The sequence below is a fragment of the Mastacembelus armatus genome, chromosome 16 (genome assembly GCF_900324485.2).
Source record: "Mastacembelus armatus chromosome 16, fMasArm1.2, whole genome shotgun sequence".
NCBI classification, from domain to species: Eukaryota; Metazoa; Chordata; class Actinopteri; order Synbranchiformes; family Mastacembelidae; genus Mastacembelus; species Mastacembelus armatus.
In genome coordinates, this window is record NC_046648.1 from 91,525 (window position 1) to 109,916 (window position 18,392).

The following is an 18,392-nucleotide window of genomic DNA, read 5'->3' on the forward strand; positions in this document are numbered from 1 at the left end:
CAGCCCTGGATTCCTTCTGATATAATGAAAGATGAAAAGTTTATCAAAGTTATTTATTAAATGAACAAAACTTACAAAAACACATTGAGGCATAGGTAATATATATACACACACAACCATACATGGCTAGTATTTAAACAATGGTGACAATGATTGTGAAATAAATACAAAAGCAAGTTAGACATGCACTGATGTTACCAGTGTTTTTTTTTCTCATGTGAAAAATCAGATTGATAAATATGCAGCTGTGTTTTTTTTCCAGCTGCAAAGAGAATTGATTATTTCTATTTTTCAGTTTTCTTCATAACTGACCTTGCTTTAAGCCATGACATATCAAAACAAATCAATATTTTAGATATTTAAAATCATAGGTGATTATTAGAAAGAGCTCAGAAATATGTTTTTATATTCCACAGAATGCTTCATTTTCACATTTTCTGTTGTGATTTGAAACTTTACTGGTGAATAATATATCCTCAGTGTAAATAAATACCAAAGCTACTTAGTGGCTGCAGCAGAAAAAATTGAAAAAACAAAACAAACAACAAAAAAACAAAGCAAGACAAAACCTGTAAAAATAGCCTAGAGAGTATTTCCTATCTACACTTTAGTATTAAGTGTTATTATAAACCAAACAGCAACTGCAAAAATATGAGTGGGTAAAAAGATGTTACCCTTTATTTCCATTTTGTCGTGTTAAGCTTTGATTGGTTTTCTTGGAGTTTTCTTCTTTCTTTAAATGTGCACAGAAATGATCCCAAACAGGGAAAGTCACATATTACTGGAACTCAGTGTTGCTGAAAAAAAAAAACACCTTCCTTTGACAAAAATCAACTGTAATACCAAAGTGATTGCCAAATTACACCAAAACAAGACTAGACTATAATAATCTAAGCCATCAGTATTTGTTTACAATACTACACGGAGGATATATTTTTTAGGATGGGGCAAAGTATAAATTGGTCAAAGTAATATGTAAACAATGGTTTTAAAATAATCACACTCATGTAGCACATGTAAACATGTTATTCTCTTTCCTGCCACTAACCCAAGTTTGGTGCATGCTAATGCCTTTAATGTGATCTGTGTTGCTGTCTGTGTAGGTCTAGATGAAACATCTGACCATGCTTCTGCAGCATCCGTTGAGCAGGCCAATAAGGATTAACGAAAACTGAAATTTGTCATTCCCTCAGTGGTGACACTGAGAGGTTGTGACACGCTGTATATTCAGTCTGTACATTTTCCTGGCAACTGCTGCTTTGCTTTGTAGCAATAACAGACACATCACATTCATGTAGTTGCATCCATGTAAAACCAAATAATGACATAAACTGGGGTAACATGTCATAAGAAAATTTTCAGTCGTCTTAGTAAAAATATGAATTATAAGTGTCCCACAAAGCGATAAGAACCGTGGCAGCAGTGACAGGTGTTGTGATCATAATGCTCCTTTGTTATGTCGATCAAAGTTTTTCACTTGAGTCTGTGCGTGTCATATGTGAGGCCCCGAAATTGTCAGACCACAGAAACACCCTGTGTGGGACAGTTAAGGACTGTTACCACGTCAGGCCTCTCGATGCGGGCCAGTGCAGAACACAACAGTCCCAGAGTGGAGCCTTCTTTCTGGCCCCAGTTAGAGAGAAGTGTGTGAGCAGGGGCCTCTCCGTGCCCAAACAGGTCCAGCTGTTCAGGCTCATAGCCCAGTGCTGCACCAAGCTGCCTCCACCCCCGACACCCTCCCTCTTGCAGGAGTTGCTCTACCTCTTCCTGCCTGTGGGGAGGTAGGTTGATGTACAGACGATTGTCTTGCTTACTGTCCCTCTTAGTACCTGGAAACATGAGCAAAATTAGCTAATTGATTATCACCCAAAGTCTGACTTGACAAGAGCTTAATCATAGTCATCAATAATAATAATAATAATAATAACTTTCTTAGTTAGCTCATCACATTTAATGAAATACCAAATTCAGCATTTTCTTCTTATTCTCCTTTGGGCTGCTCCCTTCAGGGGTCACCACAGCCAATCATCTGCCTCCATTTAACCCTATCCTCTGTATCCTCCTCACCCACACCAACTATCCTCATGTCCTCCTTCACTACATCCAAGAACATCCTCTTTGGTCTTCCTCTAGGCCTCCTTCCTGGCAGCTCTAACCTCAGCATCCTTTTACCAACGTATTCACTGTCCCTCCTCTGAACATGTCCAAACCATCTCAATCTGGCTTCTTCTCCAAAACATCTAACATGAGCTGTCCCTCTGATGTCCTCATTCCTGATCCTAGCCATACCAAATTCAGCATTCTATGGAGGTAAAATATGAAAGCTTAGCTTCCATGTTTGTTAGCAAGATGTCTTTTTTTCTACTGCTTTAAGAAAAAGTGGAGGACAATGTATCATAATATTCAATTTCTTTTTTCTAGTTAAATCTAATCAACCCTAAAAAACAAATGTGTTTGCATTTCAGCACACTAAGTTAATAGAGGTCTAGAGATTTTAAGTAATGTTGTTAAAAGTATCTTTCGAAGCCTCAGAAAGCCTGTATTTAGTACACACCTTTGCTGGGTTGGTTGTCCTGTAGGCTGTGGGAATCTAGAAAAACACCACTGTCACTTTGGAGCTTTTCTCCCTCTGGAGATGTTCCCAACTCAGCGGCACGAGCCTTAGAAAGAGCCTTTTTCTGTTTACATGATCTCCAACTGAGAAGAACACAGGAAAACAATGTAAGTTAAACTAGCCCCAGGGAGGTATTTTTGTCTCCCAGAAATAATAATAATAATAATAATAATAATAATAATTACAACATTCATTTAAGGACTACAACCCATCCCCCATGGACAACTCACCATTTATAAGCCACATAAAGAAGCAGACCCAGCACCACAGCAGCCAGGACGGACACATAGGCCAGAATGTTGTTACTACCATCCTCATCCTGTGGGGTAAATTTGGGTGTTCCAGGGACAGGGCTGACCTCCCTTTCATCTATCACCTCCATGCCTGGAAAGCGAGGAGCATCTCGTGCTCCGTCGGTCTCCGCAGGACGAGACAGAATGTGCAGCGTCTTATCTATTTAGATTACGAAAGGGAGTTGTGTCAGGGACAGTATCGTTGAGCCTGCACATCAGAAACACATTTGGCCTGCATAAATTGGGTCCAGAAATAATTCCACAGAAGTCGGTATGCCTGATGTAATGATAGCCTCAGTCATCCTGGGCCCCTGGAGTTTTGAAACCTTTCATTGCCCCTGTCTCCAGCCTTGTCTTCCCTCCTGCGGTCTGCCAATTTTGGGATCAAACACGACAAGGTACTGTGCTGACCTCTTTGAGGTCAAAGAGTCATGACATATGGACTCAGAATGCGTACAGATGTCCTCACTCCCGGAGAGCGAGTGTAGCCATTTGGGAGCAAGGAGACTAGTTGTCAGGGTCAGCAACCTCCTTTGGCCTTCAAGTCCTTGGGGGCAGTTAACCTAAAGACCTGTCAAGCTCATATCAATTGGACTACAGCACTTAAGTTGGCTCTTTTTTCACCACTCATGTTTCTAGGCTTGGAGTGTTACAGTCTTCAAATGAGGTGTGGATGCAGATGTTGACCACATGTCCTTGTAATCTGACAGACCTTCCCACTCTCAGCCCCCCACCCCTAATCCTCTTCACCTCATTTTCATTATCTTTTTATCTTTTACTATTACTACTTTCCCTGTGTTAGATCTTCAAAGGTTACGGCTGCCACTAGTCTATATTTTCTATTGTCAGTAATTCTATTGTTAGCAAATCCTATTAAAAGATCACGATTAAAAATGTGTTAGTCTGTCCTTCAATACTTTCTGGCTTTCCTAAACACTGAACGGAATTCTAAATCTTTAAAAGGTCTTCACACATATATAACTTCTTTTTCTGAAAAGAACTTTCATAAAACTGAAAGTAAAACACTAGTTTTAAAGTGGAATCTATTTGTTGGTGACAGCTGCTGGACAACGTATGTAGGATTAATTAAAAATTGCCTACAGTGGCAATGGTCATCAAAATTAAGAAGGATGTCACCCAGAACAAATTTTTATGTTTTTGACTGAAAATCAGGGACAAAGCCATATCTAAGTCTCTGGCAGTACACAGAATGTCCATTAGTATTTATTGGTTTTCATTGGATTTGTGGACAATATCACCAAGACTGTCCCCAGACTTATTCACAACTCACCCATGCAGAGTGTGTCAGAGTTGGGCATACAGGCTCGGATCTCCACTCCACTGTCAGAGCACTGGGTGCAGGTCTGGCAGGGTTTGGTACTACCGTTCTCCTCAGAAAAAGTTCCCGGGCCACAGGGCTGACACATCGTGTCTTGCTGAGGGCCACACTCCTGGACAGCACCCTCACCACGGGAGCATTTGGAACATGGTGCACACAGACCATAGGAGCTCAAAAGGAAGAAGCCGTTGTCACATTCACATTGTGTGTCTTGCTTTGCAGAGCAAGAAGCCACCTTGGGGACACTTAAAGGGCATTTGGAGCAGGGAAGGCAAGGGCCAAGGCCTTCAGATGGAGAAAATGTTTCTAGGAAACAGATCACAAAATCAATGTTATTCTAAATAAACTATATATTTTTTAAAAAAATCATCTGCAATGATGAGATGTTGATGTTGTCTCTTGGATAGATGACACAGATAATATTGAGGCAGGTAAAACATGGTCCATATTGGTGCAGTAACATTAGACTATAATTGCTTACCCTGTGGGCATGGTGTGCACTTGGTATCCTCTTTCCCACACTTTACCTCCACTCCAAAACCAGCAGGACAGAGACTGCAACACTGCCCTGATTCAGTAAATTGGTTACTGGCACAGGAATCTCCAAGAGCAACCTACAGTAAATAAATGACAGGATTGTTTTACATTGTTGGTTTTTTTGGAAAGAACAAAAACACCATTTTATGTTTTGGTGCCATTTCTGATCTACCCTGTTTACACAGCAGCTGATTCATATTTCACTTTTTGTTACCAAAAAAGTCAGGAAGAGAAGTTTTTCTTTGTCCAGAGTTTTCTGCCTTATGTCTCACATGGGAAGGAAATAGCACACATCCCACTGGTGTGCAAATAAATGAAAATGTGAACTGAAAATGTCCTTTTTTTAATCTTTCAGTCTGCCTAAGTTTTCAGCCTTTAAGTGCTCAGTGTCCTTATCTGCAAGTGGGTAATGGCGAGCCCAGCTTGAGTTATGACATGAAGGATAGATCAGACATTCCTAACGGTTTGTGCAGCAGGGTTGGTGCCTGACAGACGTGGCTGGCTTTAATCAAATGGCTTTAGACCAGTACAAGAACAAGGCACTATGGGGAGAATGAAAACACTAACAAAAGGTGTAAGAAATAAGTGAAAAAAGAGCTTCCACCCTCCCACTCACACCAAATCAGTATGAATGACAATGTGTATCTGTGAGTGTGGATACAGACTATTCATGTTTATTTCTTGACATCAGAAAAGGAGGGGGGAGGGATATAAAGGAGACAGTTCCCGCCCCAGGCGAGGGTGTCAGTTAACCAAGGCTGCACAGCATGCGTGTATGTGTTTGGGTGAAAGGGGGCCTTTGAAGTCACCAAGCCCCACAGGTGTGTCTATGAAGGTCAGTATTTCACTAACTCCCCTTCTCTAGGCTCTGAACAATGGCATCTTAAACATGCACACATTAAGGCAGATTGGCCTGCTCTGCCTGGGGCCTGACAAGAGCAAACAGATGTCTAACAACTAACCTCCTGCAAAACGGGAAAAGTAACAGCTAAACAACCCAATGATGTCTCTCTTTGTCTCTGAAATCTGCCAAGAAACACAGGCGACATGTGTAAACCTGCAGAGTCTCCAACAAAAAAGCACCCCAGAAACACATGCAAACACACACACACACACATACACATACACACACACACACACACAGTGCGCACCAACAGTGCCATGCTCCCAGCGCAAAACACTGTAATGGTCCATGTTGATAAAGGGCTCGCCTCCTTCCAAACACAACACCCATTTTTACTGCAGCATCCAAAGGGGGGCCTGATGATATCTGAACACCAGTTACAGAATCCAGATCAGAGATATTAGTGTGTCGGGGTGGTAGGATCCAGCAGGCAGGAACCACCAGGATGTTTGAAGCTGGCAGACTCTGAGCAGACCTGGACCATAATATCTTAAAGCAGAAGGTCGTCTCGTGACAGCTGGAGCTCCTCTGCTAACACCAGCTAACTTTTTACCTCATACCATGCTTTGATAAATATTTGGTGACAGCAGGTCTGTTTTATTTTTTTCCCTCCAGGTTGTATTTCTACAGGAGTGAGTCAGGGCTGGTGAGGCTCTGTAAGCCTGCCTGGAGGGATAACTCAGCTCAGAGCAGGAACTGCCAAAAAGCTTGGCACTTCACCCACTGGTGCCCAGCGTACAATGAAATATTTAGTCCAAACCCCACCGGAGACGACAGGGAACAGTGATCTACTCAGTAGAGGAATGACTAAGTCATTATCTACTGTATACATTGAAACAGTACTATATATGGTAGCCACTTCATGTTTATTCGTGTGATAGATAATTTAATATCCAGCTACTACACAATACAATTAATACTGTGAATTAAATAAGAAGCTTCTACAATTTGACAAGTTCAAGCTAAATCATTAGAAACAGTGAGACATAACCCTTTGTTTTTAGGAACCTGTCAAAAACGTGTTTAAAACTAAAAATATTCAAGCATCATTTATTATCTTCAGATTTTTTTTCTGCCTTTCTTGTAAAATAGCAAATTCGACAATAATTATATTTTAGTATTAGAAACACTACTGTGACTAAAGAGCTTACTTGTTCGATTAACCATTACAGAAACATTACATAAAAACATTTTGGTACTCACCAGTACTGTTGGTGTAGAGCACAAACCTTACTTTGAGTGGTGGTCTAATAACTTTGTTAAGGACTCTTATTGCAATTTTAAGACGTGTTCAAAAATATATTTATGTGTCCACAGATTTGAAAGAGCAGTGGGTGTAAAAGAAAGAGCTGACTTAGCTTTAGTGTTTCAATTTTGGGATACCAGAGGTCAAATTTAATATTCTTGATTTTGATTTCATTTCATTTTAGGGGCAACTAAATGAATATATTTTACCACTTTATGTAATTCTGATTTTATCTAAGTAGTAAATAGATTTACTTACATTTGCTATAATATAATTTTTCTTTGTATTTTTCTTTAACAAATTCGTCCTGGGGGCAGAAGGTCTGGAGGAAAGGGTGGTGGGGGGCTACAGTTGTTTTTTCCATTTAGGTAAGAAGCAGCAATCTGAAAGGATTCCCCAGTGAGAACAGACGGACCACCGAGGAGCAATGGTTTCAGTGGGGCTCTCAACTCCACGGCTGCCAGGGTCACTCAGTCATCACAGATCACACACAAATGTTCACACACACTTCATTTCAGCCTTCTTAGTGCCTGACGCCCTTTCTGTGCCAATTTGAAGTGATACCACCAGCGTCTGGACTGGAGCTTCTTCACTTAATCTAATCTGTGAAAATAAACACACAAATAAATGCTTTCTCCCTGTTGAAGGGACACTGGCTCATACGCCGTCACAGTGTGGCAACAGACATAAGTCTTTCATCACAGACAGCCAGTATTACAGAAAGTTGCTTAACTGCACATCCCATCTTCACTGATTACTGTTACTGGTATTCAGGGAGCACAAGGGACAAATTAAAGGACATGTTCTTCTGTTTTGCAGACATAAAGCTCACCCAACACTGCAATCCTAAGCCACATAAGACAGCACCAAGTAACTCCTTGAACTCTTAAGCTACTGTATTTTAAATCTCACCAAAGAGTTGAGGGGTGGTTCAAATTTCTAAATGTCTTTAAAATCTGCCCCCAAATAAATCTGCTTAACTACTCTATGGAAATTCACGTCTGTGGTAACAATCTAAACTACCTCCCTCCCCACACGCACACACATATGCCACAAACTGGGAGAAAATTATGATAATTGCTTTGCTCCGGATATCCAGACCCCCACAATACTGAAACCTAGGCCACATTTTCACCTGGGACAGCCATAAGCAACAAGGCATCATATACTGTATAGTAATTTCAGCCTTAAAAGCTGAGCTACCTTTAGAAAATCATAAAAAGTGGCCTCACATACTATACAAAATACTGCACAAAACAACTCACTACGTAATGAGATTATTATTTGACAGCACAAACTCGGCTTCTCAGTAAGCTAAATACTTATCTGATTGTTGTTCGCATAACAGTCCTGGTTATATTATACCATTATAACAGGAGAGATAGGCATCTTGTTAATAGCTGGAGTTTAACTTTGATCTAACCAAACTGCTTTCACTCTGAAGAGCATGCCCAGACAGGAAAACAAGCCCCATGGGTTTTTGATGTAGATGAGTGTCAAATTATTTTCTGCAACTGTGGAGGCAGGGCCTTTCTCTTCACACTGATCCTGGTTTAATAATACTTAATCAAATACCACTGAAACTATAATTTGTCTGTAAAATACATAATTTATTGCAATGTCTGTCAATAATCTTGTTAAAATGTGCACTCCTGTGTTTTAATGTCTGTTTCTCCAGGGTGTATGGCTCATTCTAACTGATGCTGCACATGGGAATGAAAATGTGTCATTCGAGAGGAAAATTAAAAAGCTGTCTCCCTAGTTCACGTTGCATAGATGGGACAAAGACCCTGCACATAATTCTAGGATGTTTTGTGCCTATGGAGGAGTGCAACAGCCTGCTTACAACAGCCTGAGTAGATGCACAAGTCTCACTACCAAGCCAAAAACAATTTCACCTTTGTTTGGTCTTTAGAGACGGTAAAGAAAGGCCAAACTGAGATTTAATCAAACTTGGCCTCTCACTGTTTCCTGTTTTGTGCCAAATACAGAAAGACAACACATATATTTTTTAACAAGGCCCATGTCACCCAGCCCTAATATATATGGCTCTGTGGTGTACAAGAGATTTTCTTTGGGAAAGTGCAAAATTAACTGGAAGTGGCTGAAGTTTACAAAGCCTGATATTATGATGTTATGGCGAAAGTAGAACAAAAGAAATATGCAGTTTTCTAAAGGCTTTCGAGTTATTGGAATATGTGTCATTGTGTTAATAAAGCAGGAATTAACTATTGCTTACTTTTAACAGAAGCACGTAGGTGACCAACAGCCTCATGTCTTCAATCCTCCTTGACTTCGAGCGACAAATTGGTGCGTCTGAGGATCTTTGACAGAACTTTTTAAAAGTACAGTCCTAAAAAAATTCACAAAAAACGTTTCTTTAAAACTACAAATTCTCTAAATCTGGCCAGAACCATCAACTTCTCATGAAACGTAATGGTTGCGCCGACAGGAGCGACCGGTCATAGTCCAGCAATTGTCTGTTTTTTTTTTTTTTTTTTTCATAAGAAAGCGGGTTTGAATTCAGGCTGTATAATCCATAGATTGGGCCAGTAATGGCGCAGGAGACGCACTTGCTTGTTTCATCGCGTTTCCTGCTGAAGGTGCGAAAGTTAACACAAAGTTTCTTCTGTTTCACCTTCCAGGATGCGCGCGCTGCCTCCTCTCCTGCAGCTTCGCAACAGATGAAGAAGGAAAAGCTCCTACAAGCTCTTCTGCGCCTTTTCTCCTCCCCTCAGCTTTAACAGGGGCTCCGTGATTGGCTGCATCTCTGCGACCCTGTATTGGGATCAGCAGTATACTGAAGAACTAAGAACTACAACCATCTACATTATTATAATCTGTTAATAATGTAATTCTTTAGTCAAATGATGAATACAGCCTCACTACTGGGCCCAACTAATAAATGTTGCACATTTTCTTGACTCCACCACATTTATTTGTAAGCTACAGTAACCAACTATTGAACATGGGACCCTTACATACAAAACACATTATAAACTTACACGTTGCACTGTCACAAATGGAAATATCCCAAAGTTGCCTATATATAATAGTCAATAATTCATATTTTAGGGCACAGTAATGTGGCATATTTACTGGCACTAATTCAAGGTAACTGACAAATTTGCTGTAACTTTTACTTAATTCTTACTGTAATTCTGTTTGTAAATGAATAATTATAAACAATACATTTTACTCCACTATATGTATTTTAAAGCAGATTTTAAGTAAGTAAAATTTAATAAAATATTGTTTTTAAGCCCCCCCTTTATGTGATACAGAGTAAATATTCTATTTTAAAAACTGTAAATAGGGTGTTCTCCCTTTACTGTTAGCACATTAAATCTATTTATTTTTTATCTTGTTAATACTTTTCAGTGCAGTATTTCTACACTGTGGTATTTCTGCCTTTACATAATTAAGGGACCCGAGTACTTATTTCACTGCTGGATCCTGGGATGTGTTGTGGAAATTTTGAGAAACTTCGATATTCTATTGAGAACCTGAAATGAACTAAGACTCAAATGTCTTTCAGGTGTTTTATCGTCTTTGCATAGAGATCACTGTCATGACAGAGTGCTAAACCAGTCTGCCGTAGAGTGACAGAGAAACAAAGGTCACCATGAGTTGAATGTCATGTTGGAAGACTAAATAGTTCACATGTAAGGGACTGGGCAAACTTTGTATTTAAGTTTCTACTTTATTAAATTTACCCAGAAACAAAAATAATAAATATGTCAAAGCTTTTTCTGATGTATTCTAAACTACTGTGTATTCTCACTACATTTATTATTGTGACTACAGAAGGATGCTTGCATATATCTGTGATCAACTGCTATCACAAACAAAAGAGAGCATGTGAATCAAACCAGATGCTTTTAGAAGAAGTGCATGTTTGATCTCAGCAATTCAAAAGATTAGAAAATCAACACAGGGCACTGTAAATTACATACCTTATAAATTCCAGTGAATGCATCACAGGGGGGCCTGGAAACTTCAGAGGAAAACAAATGGGGAGCTCTCTCAGACACAATACTACTTGCACTTCAAAGCCTGCAGAGGGACAAGGGGAGACAGAAAGGATTCCCCTGCTCTGATAAAACTTTGAGCTATATTCAAGTCACATACAAATCTTTTTGTCTCATTCATACTCACAGACAGGCAGAAAGCATTTTTAATTTGGATTATGTCAGTTTATGCTGCTCTAGAAAAATATGCATGCTGTAGGTATCATCACTCTGCAAAAATAACTATTTTAGTATTTTAAAATAGTTTATATCAATGCATATCAAAAACCAAGAACTATAGATTTTTGAGATGCACTGGGGCAAACATCAAAGAAATTATCAAATAACCACAAATAAACAAGTTTATTACAAATCAGCCAAATAAACAGTTTCCATTGCCCACTGAATAGGCATGGACTCTTCATCTTAGAGCTGAGTTCCTCTGTGGTGACTGGTTGGAAAAGATAAGACAGCTATAAAAAAAAAAAAAAACAGGACTATGATGTCCACAGGCCAAGGAGAAATGGTGCGGAGAGGGTGGAGGATTGGGGTCGTTTACGCAAGTCTGTTTAAGGGTTGTTGCAGTTCTTGGCAGGAACAATTTAAACAACTCTAAAATTGCAGCATTTAATGACATCCTACCCCTCAGTCTGCCCTCAGGTCTGGAGAGGTCAGAGGAAGATACTGTCAGTAACTGAGAGTGAGGTGTCAACCCCTCCCACTATTGTGAATGGGACCACATCACAGTAACTGCATCCCTCTTCATCTCCTCCTACTCTACTTCCCTCCCTTCCATGGTTTGTATTTGACTGGGGTCTACAGGTCGGTTTTATCACCCATACCAGCCCTTCACCCCAAAGAATTGTACCTCTGGAGGTGTTTATGGGCAGGCTGACAGGATGTTCAACCCGCCAGGAGATCAAAGTCTTCACTTCAAGTAAATGTGCTGTTTCTCACTGTGACCTTTTCAACTCTAATAGGGTTAACATCACAGACACATGCAAGGCTGGGATTACAGTACAGGGGCTGGATGGAGCTACGTTGTGGCAGCAGATCAGTTTCCTTCCTGCTGTGGTTCACACACAAGAATAAGAGCTCATTTTTCAGTAATAGGCAGTCCTCCTCAGGATATGTACTGTGGGACAAGAGCAAAGAGATTTCCTGAATATAAGTGTTCAGTAACTAGTAATGGCCATATTAGGGCAATTCCCAGAAAGAACAATGCAACTTCAGAAACAAACAGGTGGAGTGGAGTGGAAAAAGACCAACAGATACACACGCTATCAATTTCCATTAGGGTTTGTTAAAAGGAGCAGAGGCTACTTGATTTTAAAAAAGTGTATTTTCAACATCTACAACAACACAAATGCTAAATAATAGTGGGTAATGAAAAATGGATCAAGTCCAAACGCATGGCAGTGTTAGCCCTAGAGACAGTTTTTGAAAGGATCACTTTGAATCTAATTCAGGATATTTGAACAACATATATCAAATTATATTATATACAGCAGACGGTGAGTATAAAGACCCAATTCAGCCCTCCACAAATTTAATCAAAGGTTCTGAGTGTTACTGCATAGTTAAATGAAATATTACATTTATAACAAACAAAGCAGTGTTAAACAAACTTACATCTGAATGCACTATAGGAATCTGGATTATTCAATTTGAACAGCTGCATTTGCAAACAATCCTTAATATTCAGTTTCACACAATTAGAAGACAGTATTTCATCTAATAGATGAATTGATCAGTACATTTGAAACATAATTTCTTTTCTCCTTGATTGCACTTCAGTTTATTTTGAACATCACTTACCAAGACTATACACTTTGTATGTGTGCATCATATTATGGGTATTTTATTCTCCCAAATAGCTTCCTTTGTCTGTCTCCCGTCATGACACTGCATAACAACTACTTTGTTCCAACCACAGTAAAAGAAGCTGGCAGGAAGTGAATTCCTCTGAAGCTCACTCACAGACTTTCTGCTCACATGTTTTGAGAGTCATTGTTACTTCAGACCTTTCAGCTCTTCAGACACGATACTAGTACAGGCATGTGCATCCAGCCAAACATTCACTGAATTCATTAACATCTTTTCTGCTTGTGAGTCATAGTTGAGTAGAAGGTGTGTTTAAATTCAATCAACATGGATAAAAAGCTAACATATAGTGATTTACATAGAAATAGATGATTGGAATTCAGTGTTTTATATGGCTCAAGACACAACCTAAAAAGGCACTTTCAGATGAAATAAAACTGGGATATATTCATGTAATGAACAAGACCGTTACGGATGCATTTGTAAAGGCATTTACTGCACTTTGTGTAAGGCAACACAAGGCTTACCGCTTGAGTTTCATTGCATCTAAGCTCCACAATCATGACAAAAACAGTGAATATATTTCACATACTTAACCATTAAAGCAGGTGTTGCTTTAATTGTAACAGCTTTACAAGTCATACGTGGTGGGACTGTGGTACACTTCTGGTGCAATGATCAGTAAGTCCTGATGTCGACTGCTAAAAATCACAACATAGCACTAGTTCACTTGTGGTTCACTATAGTGATTCATTACCCACTTTCTTTCTTTATGACATCAACCCTCTTGTGGTATTCAAAAGTATTGCAGAATGAACATTTCAAGCAACATCTACTGTAGTTTTTCAAGTTTTCAGGAGTTTCAAGGTGCCATTGCCAAACAATGACTTTGTGACATTCAACATCACAGGGACACCAGCTGTGCCTCTGACGTAAAAATATGGAGCCTGGGGACTTCACAGCATTACTCCTCTTTGTGTCTAAGGCCGAATGTGCATCAGGCTGAGTCATCCCTCTGGAATATGACTCAGTGCATATATACAGTCCAACAATAGTCCACAACCTTAAACACCAAACTTCTGCATTCGCAAAACAAGGCCGATCTTTGGAATGCTGCTAAATAAAACAGTAGATAGTACTATAAAAGTGCTCAGTGTATAGTGGCTGAGTAGAAATAGTTTGCCAGTTAGTAAAATAAGTTGGGCCTTGTTGAGTCTGGTGAGGATTTGCCAGCCTTCTCAGTGGGATTGTATTCGGTTTCACCTGATGACACCTGAGAGATGCGACGCGTGGAGCCCCACAGGCGACGAGAGAATTGTCCTGAGCGAACCTGAGACAAGGAGGGAAAACATGGTAATCTTCACTTCAGGGCTAAAACTGAGATGTTAGGCTAAAGACACAAAATTATCATCTCAAAAAACTGGTTTTCAAGTACTACTTAGCATATGACTGCCACCCCTTCATGCATTCACACATACAAACATACACCACCCATCTCCTGCATCTCTCAGTGACTGTATGTCCTTGTTCTCACCTCCTCTGGCTTCCCTGCTCCCACCACAATTAACTTTCCATCCTCTAGCCCCACTAGGATGTGGCTGCACTCTTTGGTGACAGACACACTCCTCACAGGAACCTTCAAGGCCAAGGGTGTTACAAGACTTTCGAGGCTGTCAAACAAATAGTTAGAGTTGAGGTTGTTACTTCTTTTTTGCCTTTGGGTTTAGGCTTAATATTTCGATTAACTGCTGTGACCTGGAATCATTGCAAAAAAACTGAAACTATGTTCTCATTTTTTCACCTGTATAAATCTCGAATGTGGAGGCTGCCCTGCATGGTGCCCAGGATAACGTATTCAGACACCAGCTGCAGAGCAGTCACCTGCTCCTCCATGCTGAAGGAGGACAGCAGACAGCCATTTACTGAGTAAACATGAACGGAGTACTTGCCCTGTAGGAATAAGCAGAAGTTGGATATTATGGCATAAGTGGGCTGAGAAGCTTGTTGGAGTGCATGTCTTACATATGTGCTTGCATATGCATTGTACTGTATCTATTCAATTACCTTCCTGTTAGAACGTTCCTCCAGTGAGGTCTGTACCACGATGTGGCCTTCCATGCCCACCTGGAGTGCGGAGATTTGGGAGGACAAACAACTATCGCATGGAGGCCGCAGCGTTCGCAGGAACTGTCCTCGTCGAATAGTATGAACAATCACAGTCCCGTCCTGTCACAGAGAAAAAGAGGGTCAGCGAAGATAAAGGGCACATACACTGTGTTTTACGTGATCTAAATTGAGAATTAAAGGTTTACTTTTGTGTATTTAAGTTTTCTAGATTAATAAGCTTTCCTAAACCACTCAGGAAGTAAGTGAAGCTTTTGTAACCTGTCATCCTACTCAGTGATCAAATTAAAGCCCAGCTCCCCATATCTGTTTCTTCATACTAATCAATTTAGTCTTTGGGGGTTGTTTCCTATATCTGGTACAGAAACAAAAAAAAAAATCAAAGTAGAATTTTTCTAGCATCTTGTGGTTATTTAGGTTGAACAGTATTTTTGAACAACTGTGCAAACCCACAGCAAATGGTCTTATACTTGTATAGCGCTTTTCTTCTTCGCTCACACACTCATACACCAGTGGAACAGCCATGGGGGGCAACTTAGGGTTCAGTGTCTTGCCCAGGAACATTTCGACCTGTGGGTTTATGCTCTGGTTTATGGTCAACCTGCTGTACCTGCTGAGCTACAGCCACCCCAGAAACATTATGTACAAACACATATCTCGGGCAATATAACAAACTATAGAAAATTAAAACGCCATTTTTGCCTCTTTTTTTTTTAAATTTCAAGTGAAGACTAACAATTGTCTAATGGATTACTACTGCAGCAACACATCATCAGTAGGGTAAAACTAACCTGTCTCACGACAAGGAGGTAACCTGTGTGGCCATCAGCACTGAACTGGACATGGCTGTCTCAGGGTCAAAGGTCAGAGATGTTACACTCTATGAACAGTTGCTGCACACAAAACACTCACAACAGTTTGCATATTAACTAATGGTATATGTATTACTTTGACACTACGTATAGAAGTGCCAGGTTAATATGCAAACTGAATGTTTTGTGTCCAGCAACTGCTCATACAGTGTAACATCTCTGACCTTTGACCCTGGGAGAGCCATGTCCAGTTCAGTGCTGATGGCCACACAGGTTACCTCCTTGTCATGTCCACAGAGAATCTGCACTGGCCGAGAAGACAAGCCACTGGAGAAGCCACCCTGAAGGACAAAATGGCATTTTTGCCATTTTTTTTTTTAATTTCAAGTGAAGACTAACAATTGTCTAATGGCTTACTATTGCAACAACACATCATCATTAGAGTAAAAGGTAAAAGTAACCTGTCTCACAATGGTCTAAGCCCAGTTTCCCACTAATAGGAAACGTGAGCTGGGCTAGGTTAGGTTGACGCACTACATAAAACAACTTCTGGCTTAACAGTATTCTGTTTGGTATATGTATTACTTTGACACTACGTGTAGAAGTGCCAAGTTAATATGCAAACTGAATGTTTTGTGTCCAGCAACTGTTCATACAGTGTAACATCTCTGACCTTTGACCCTGAGAGAGCCATGTCCAATTCAGTGCTGATGGCCACACAGGTTACCTCCTTGTCATGTCCACAGAGAATCTGCACTGGTCGAGGAGACAAGCCGCTGGAGAAGCCACCCTGAAGGACAAATATGAGATTCCATAAGTAAAGTTATGCCTTTAAGAGCAGTTTTCAATTATTCACATGTACAAGCATGTGAACATGAGCCGAGATGAAGACAGGGTGATCTGAAGAGTTTTACCTGCTGCAGAACCTGCCACACTATACAGGATGTGTCCCTTGAACCAGAGATGAGGTAGATGCCACAGAGATCCAGAGCCAAGCAAGTAACAACATCTGTGTGACACACAAAAATACAATTAAATATGCAAAATTTAATCTAAGATTTTATCTAGGTTAAATGGACAACAGTAACAGCTCACCAATGTGCCGGCAGATCCTGCCCACCAGCTTGCCCTTGCCCAGTTGGGTGACACGGAGACTACAGTCCCAGTGTCCTCCGCTGAACAGCAGACGCCCGTCGTTGGACACCACCAGCACCTGAGCGCTAATCTCCACGCCAGGAGAGAAAGGCCCACTCAAGAAACGCTGTGTTCTGCACCACAAAGCAGAGTCAAAGCAGGTTAGAAACAAGAAGTAAACTGTGGCCTAAATGTGGAGGAGATTTTTAATCAGCACATTAAACTGCTACAACATCTGTAAATTACAACCTGTGTGAAACCCAGGGTTCAAATGCTTCTTATTCTGCTTTATTCTCTATTTATCTGATCCATATGCAAGATCAGTTTAAAGTTATATCCATGCAAGGCTTTCTAGATAAAATACCAGAAAAGTAATTCAAAAAAGTATTGAGCAACCATTTACATTTCTGTGGATGCTTTTCCGGGCAGTAATTCAAGCTGTCCAAAGTCAGGTTCATATTTACCAGCATGAACATCAAATACCTACATCATCATATTTTTTCATGCTATCCACTATGTTATATTTTAATATTTAATTGTATAGTCTTTTAGGGCACTCACTTGGGATTAGACATAGTGGGGTCCTTAGTGAAGGTGAAGTAGTTGGCAATGTTTTTGTCGTATGGCAGCCAGCTGTGTGTCCCTATCAAAGCATTTGAGCTCACAGTCACCTGAAGAGAGAAAGTGGCATAATATTAAATTGATAAACCTCAACTGTTTAAAATGAATGCCTTATCTTATTCCTGACTATTCTTAAGTTTTAAAATTGGGCCATGTAAATGAGTCCATACCAGTATGTCTGAGCCCTGCATGATGAAGGAGTGATTCTGGTTCTTTGGCACCACCGCCTGGACCAGAGGAAGGCCGTCACACACCACCTGAGACACACACAAACGTGCACACAAATAAAACATATATACAAACCAACACCGCATTTGTTGTTTATTTAGAGAAATAATGAGATCATAACAGTCCTTAAAGGAATTTTAGGGCCCACCTCCACAAATGGCCGAAGTTTTGTGAGGTGCTCAAAGATATTCGGGGGCACAATGTCTAGGCGGGCCTGCCGCCTGGCTGCGTTCTCAGCTGACATACGAGGAGGATGAGGGTCCTGGGTTTAAACAGAATGTCATGTCATTTATGTTGAAATAACTTTTGTAATGTAGCTGTGAACTAGACTGTGATCCATACCTTAAGGAGCTGACAGGGTGTCTGTCCAAAGTTGCTGATGATACCTTCAAGGGCCTTACGTTCATTCTCATTGGCAATTGCATCTAGATCTACTGCACCTGCAGGGAGGCAACAGAACAAGAACACAGAATAACACCTAAAGAACTGCACAGTTTAGTAAAATTTGTACATTTCCTTTTCTTTCATTCATACAAAATAATGATCAGTCTTAGCTCACCCTCATAAGTGCAGTAGTAGAAGACATTGAGAGCATTCACTGCCTCTTCACCTCTCTGCTTGTAACCAAAGATTAGGTCAATCCACTCATGGAGGTGACTGGACACATGTTCACATTCCTAGGGTCAAACATAAAGCTGAAGTCATC

At 40.3% G+C, this 18,392-nt stretch overlaps 2 protein-coding genes across 7 annotated transcripts in view; both read right to left on the bottom strand.

The window, feature by feature from the left end:
- Positions 1-438: 438 nt before the first annotated feature.
- Positions 439-9,605, bottom strand: nradd (neurotrophin receptor associated death domain). Its single transcript, XM_026294065.1, has 6 exons — positions 9,173-9,605; positions 4,728-4,860; positions 4,199-4,552; positions 2,845-3,067; positions 2,555-2,697; positions 439-1,829 (listed from the first exon to the last, which is right to left on the bottom strand). Exons 1-6 carry the CDS (start codon positions 9,206-9,208, stop codon positions 1,516-1,518), a joined length of 1,203 nt encoding a protein of 400 aa, XP_026149850.1. The 5' UTR covers positions 9,209-9,605; the 3' UTR covers positions 439-1,515.
- Positions 9,606-12,266: 2,661 nt separating this feature from the next.
- nbeal2 (neurobeachin-like 2) overlaps positions 12,267-18,392 on the bottom strand; it is a 32,524-nt gene continuing 26,398 nt past the window's right edge. For all 6 annotated transcript variants that reach the window (XM_026293059.2, XM_026293057.2, XM_026293061.2 and 3 more), the window contains 12 exons: positions 18,246-18,363; positions 18,029-18,126; positions 17,835-17,948; positions 17,629-17,715; positions 17,399-17,508; positions 16,799-16,971; positions 16,618-16,712; positions 16,377-16,493; positions 14,832-14,993; positions 14,569-14,717; positions 14,302-14,437; positions 12,267-14,097 (listed from right to left, as the gene is read on the bottom strand). In XM_026293059.2, coding sequence (XP_026148844.1) covers positions 13,954-14,097; positions 14,302-14,437; positions 14,569-14,717; positions 14,832-14,993; positions 16,377-16,493; positions 16,618-16,712; positions 16,799-16,971; positions 17,399-17,508; positions 17,629-17,715; positions 17,835-17,948; positions 18,029-18,126; positions 18,246-18,363 — 1,503 coding nt within the window. In that variant the 3' untranslated portion in view covers positions 12,267-13,953. The remainder of the gene's footprint in view (positions 14,098-14,301; positions 14,438-14,568; positions 14,718-14,831; positions 14,994-16,376; positions 16,494-16,617; positions 16,713-16,798; positions 16,972-17,398; positions 17,509-17,628; positions 17,716-17,834; positions 17,949-18,028; positions 18,127-18,245; positions 18,364-18,392) is intronic.

Bases quoted from the DNA above. Each gene is read 5' to 3' on its own strand.
- nradd (XM_026294065.1), bottom strand. From the start codon at position 9,208: ATGAGGCTGTTGGTCACCTACGTGCTTCTGTTAAAA. The intron at 4,861-9,172 runs GTAAGCAATAGT...TATTTACTGTAG, and splicing joins CCTACGTGCTTCTGTTAAAA to GTTGCTCTTGGAGATTCCTG. The intron at 3,068-4,198 runs GTGAGTTGTGAA...TAATCTAAATAG, and splicing joins CTCTGACACACTCTGCATGG to ATAAGACGCTGCACATTCTG.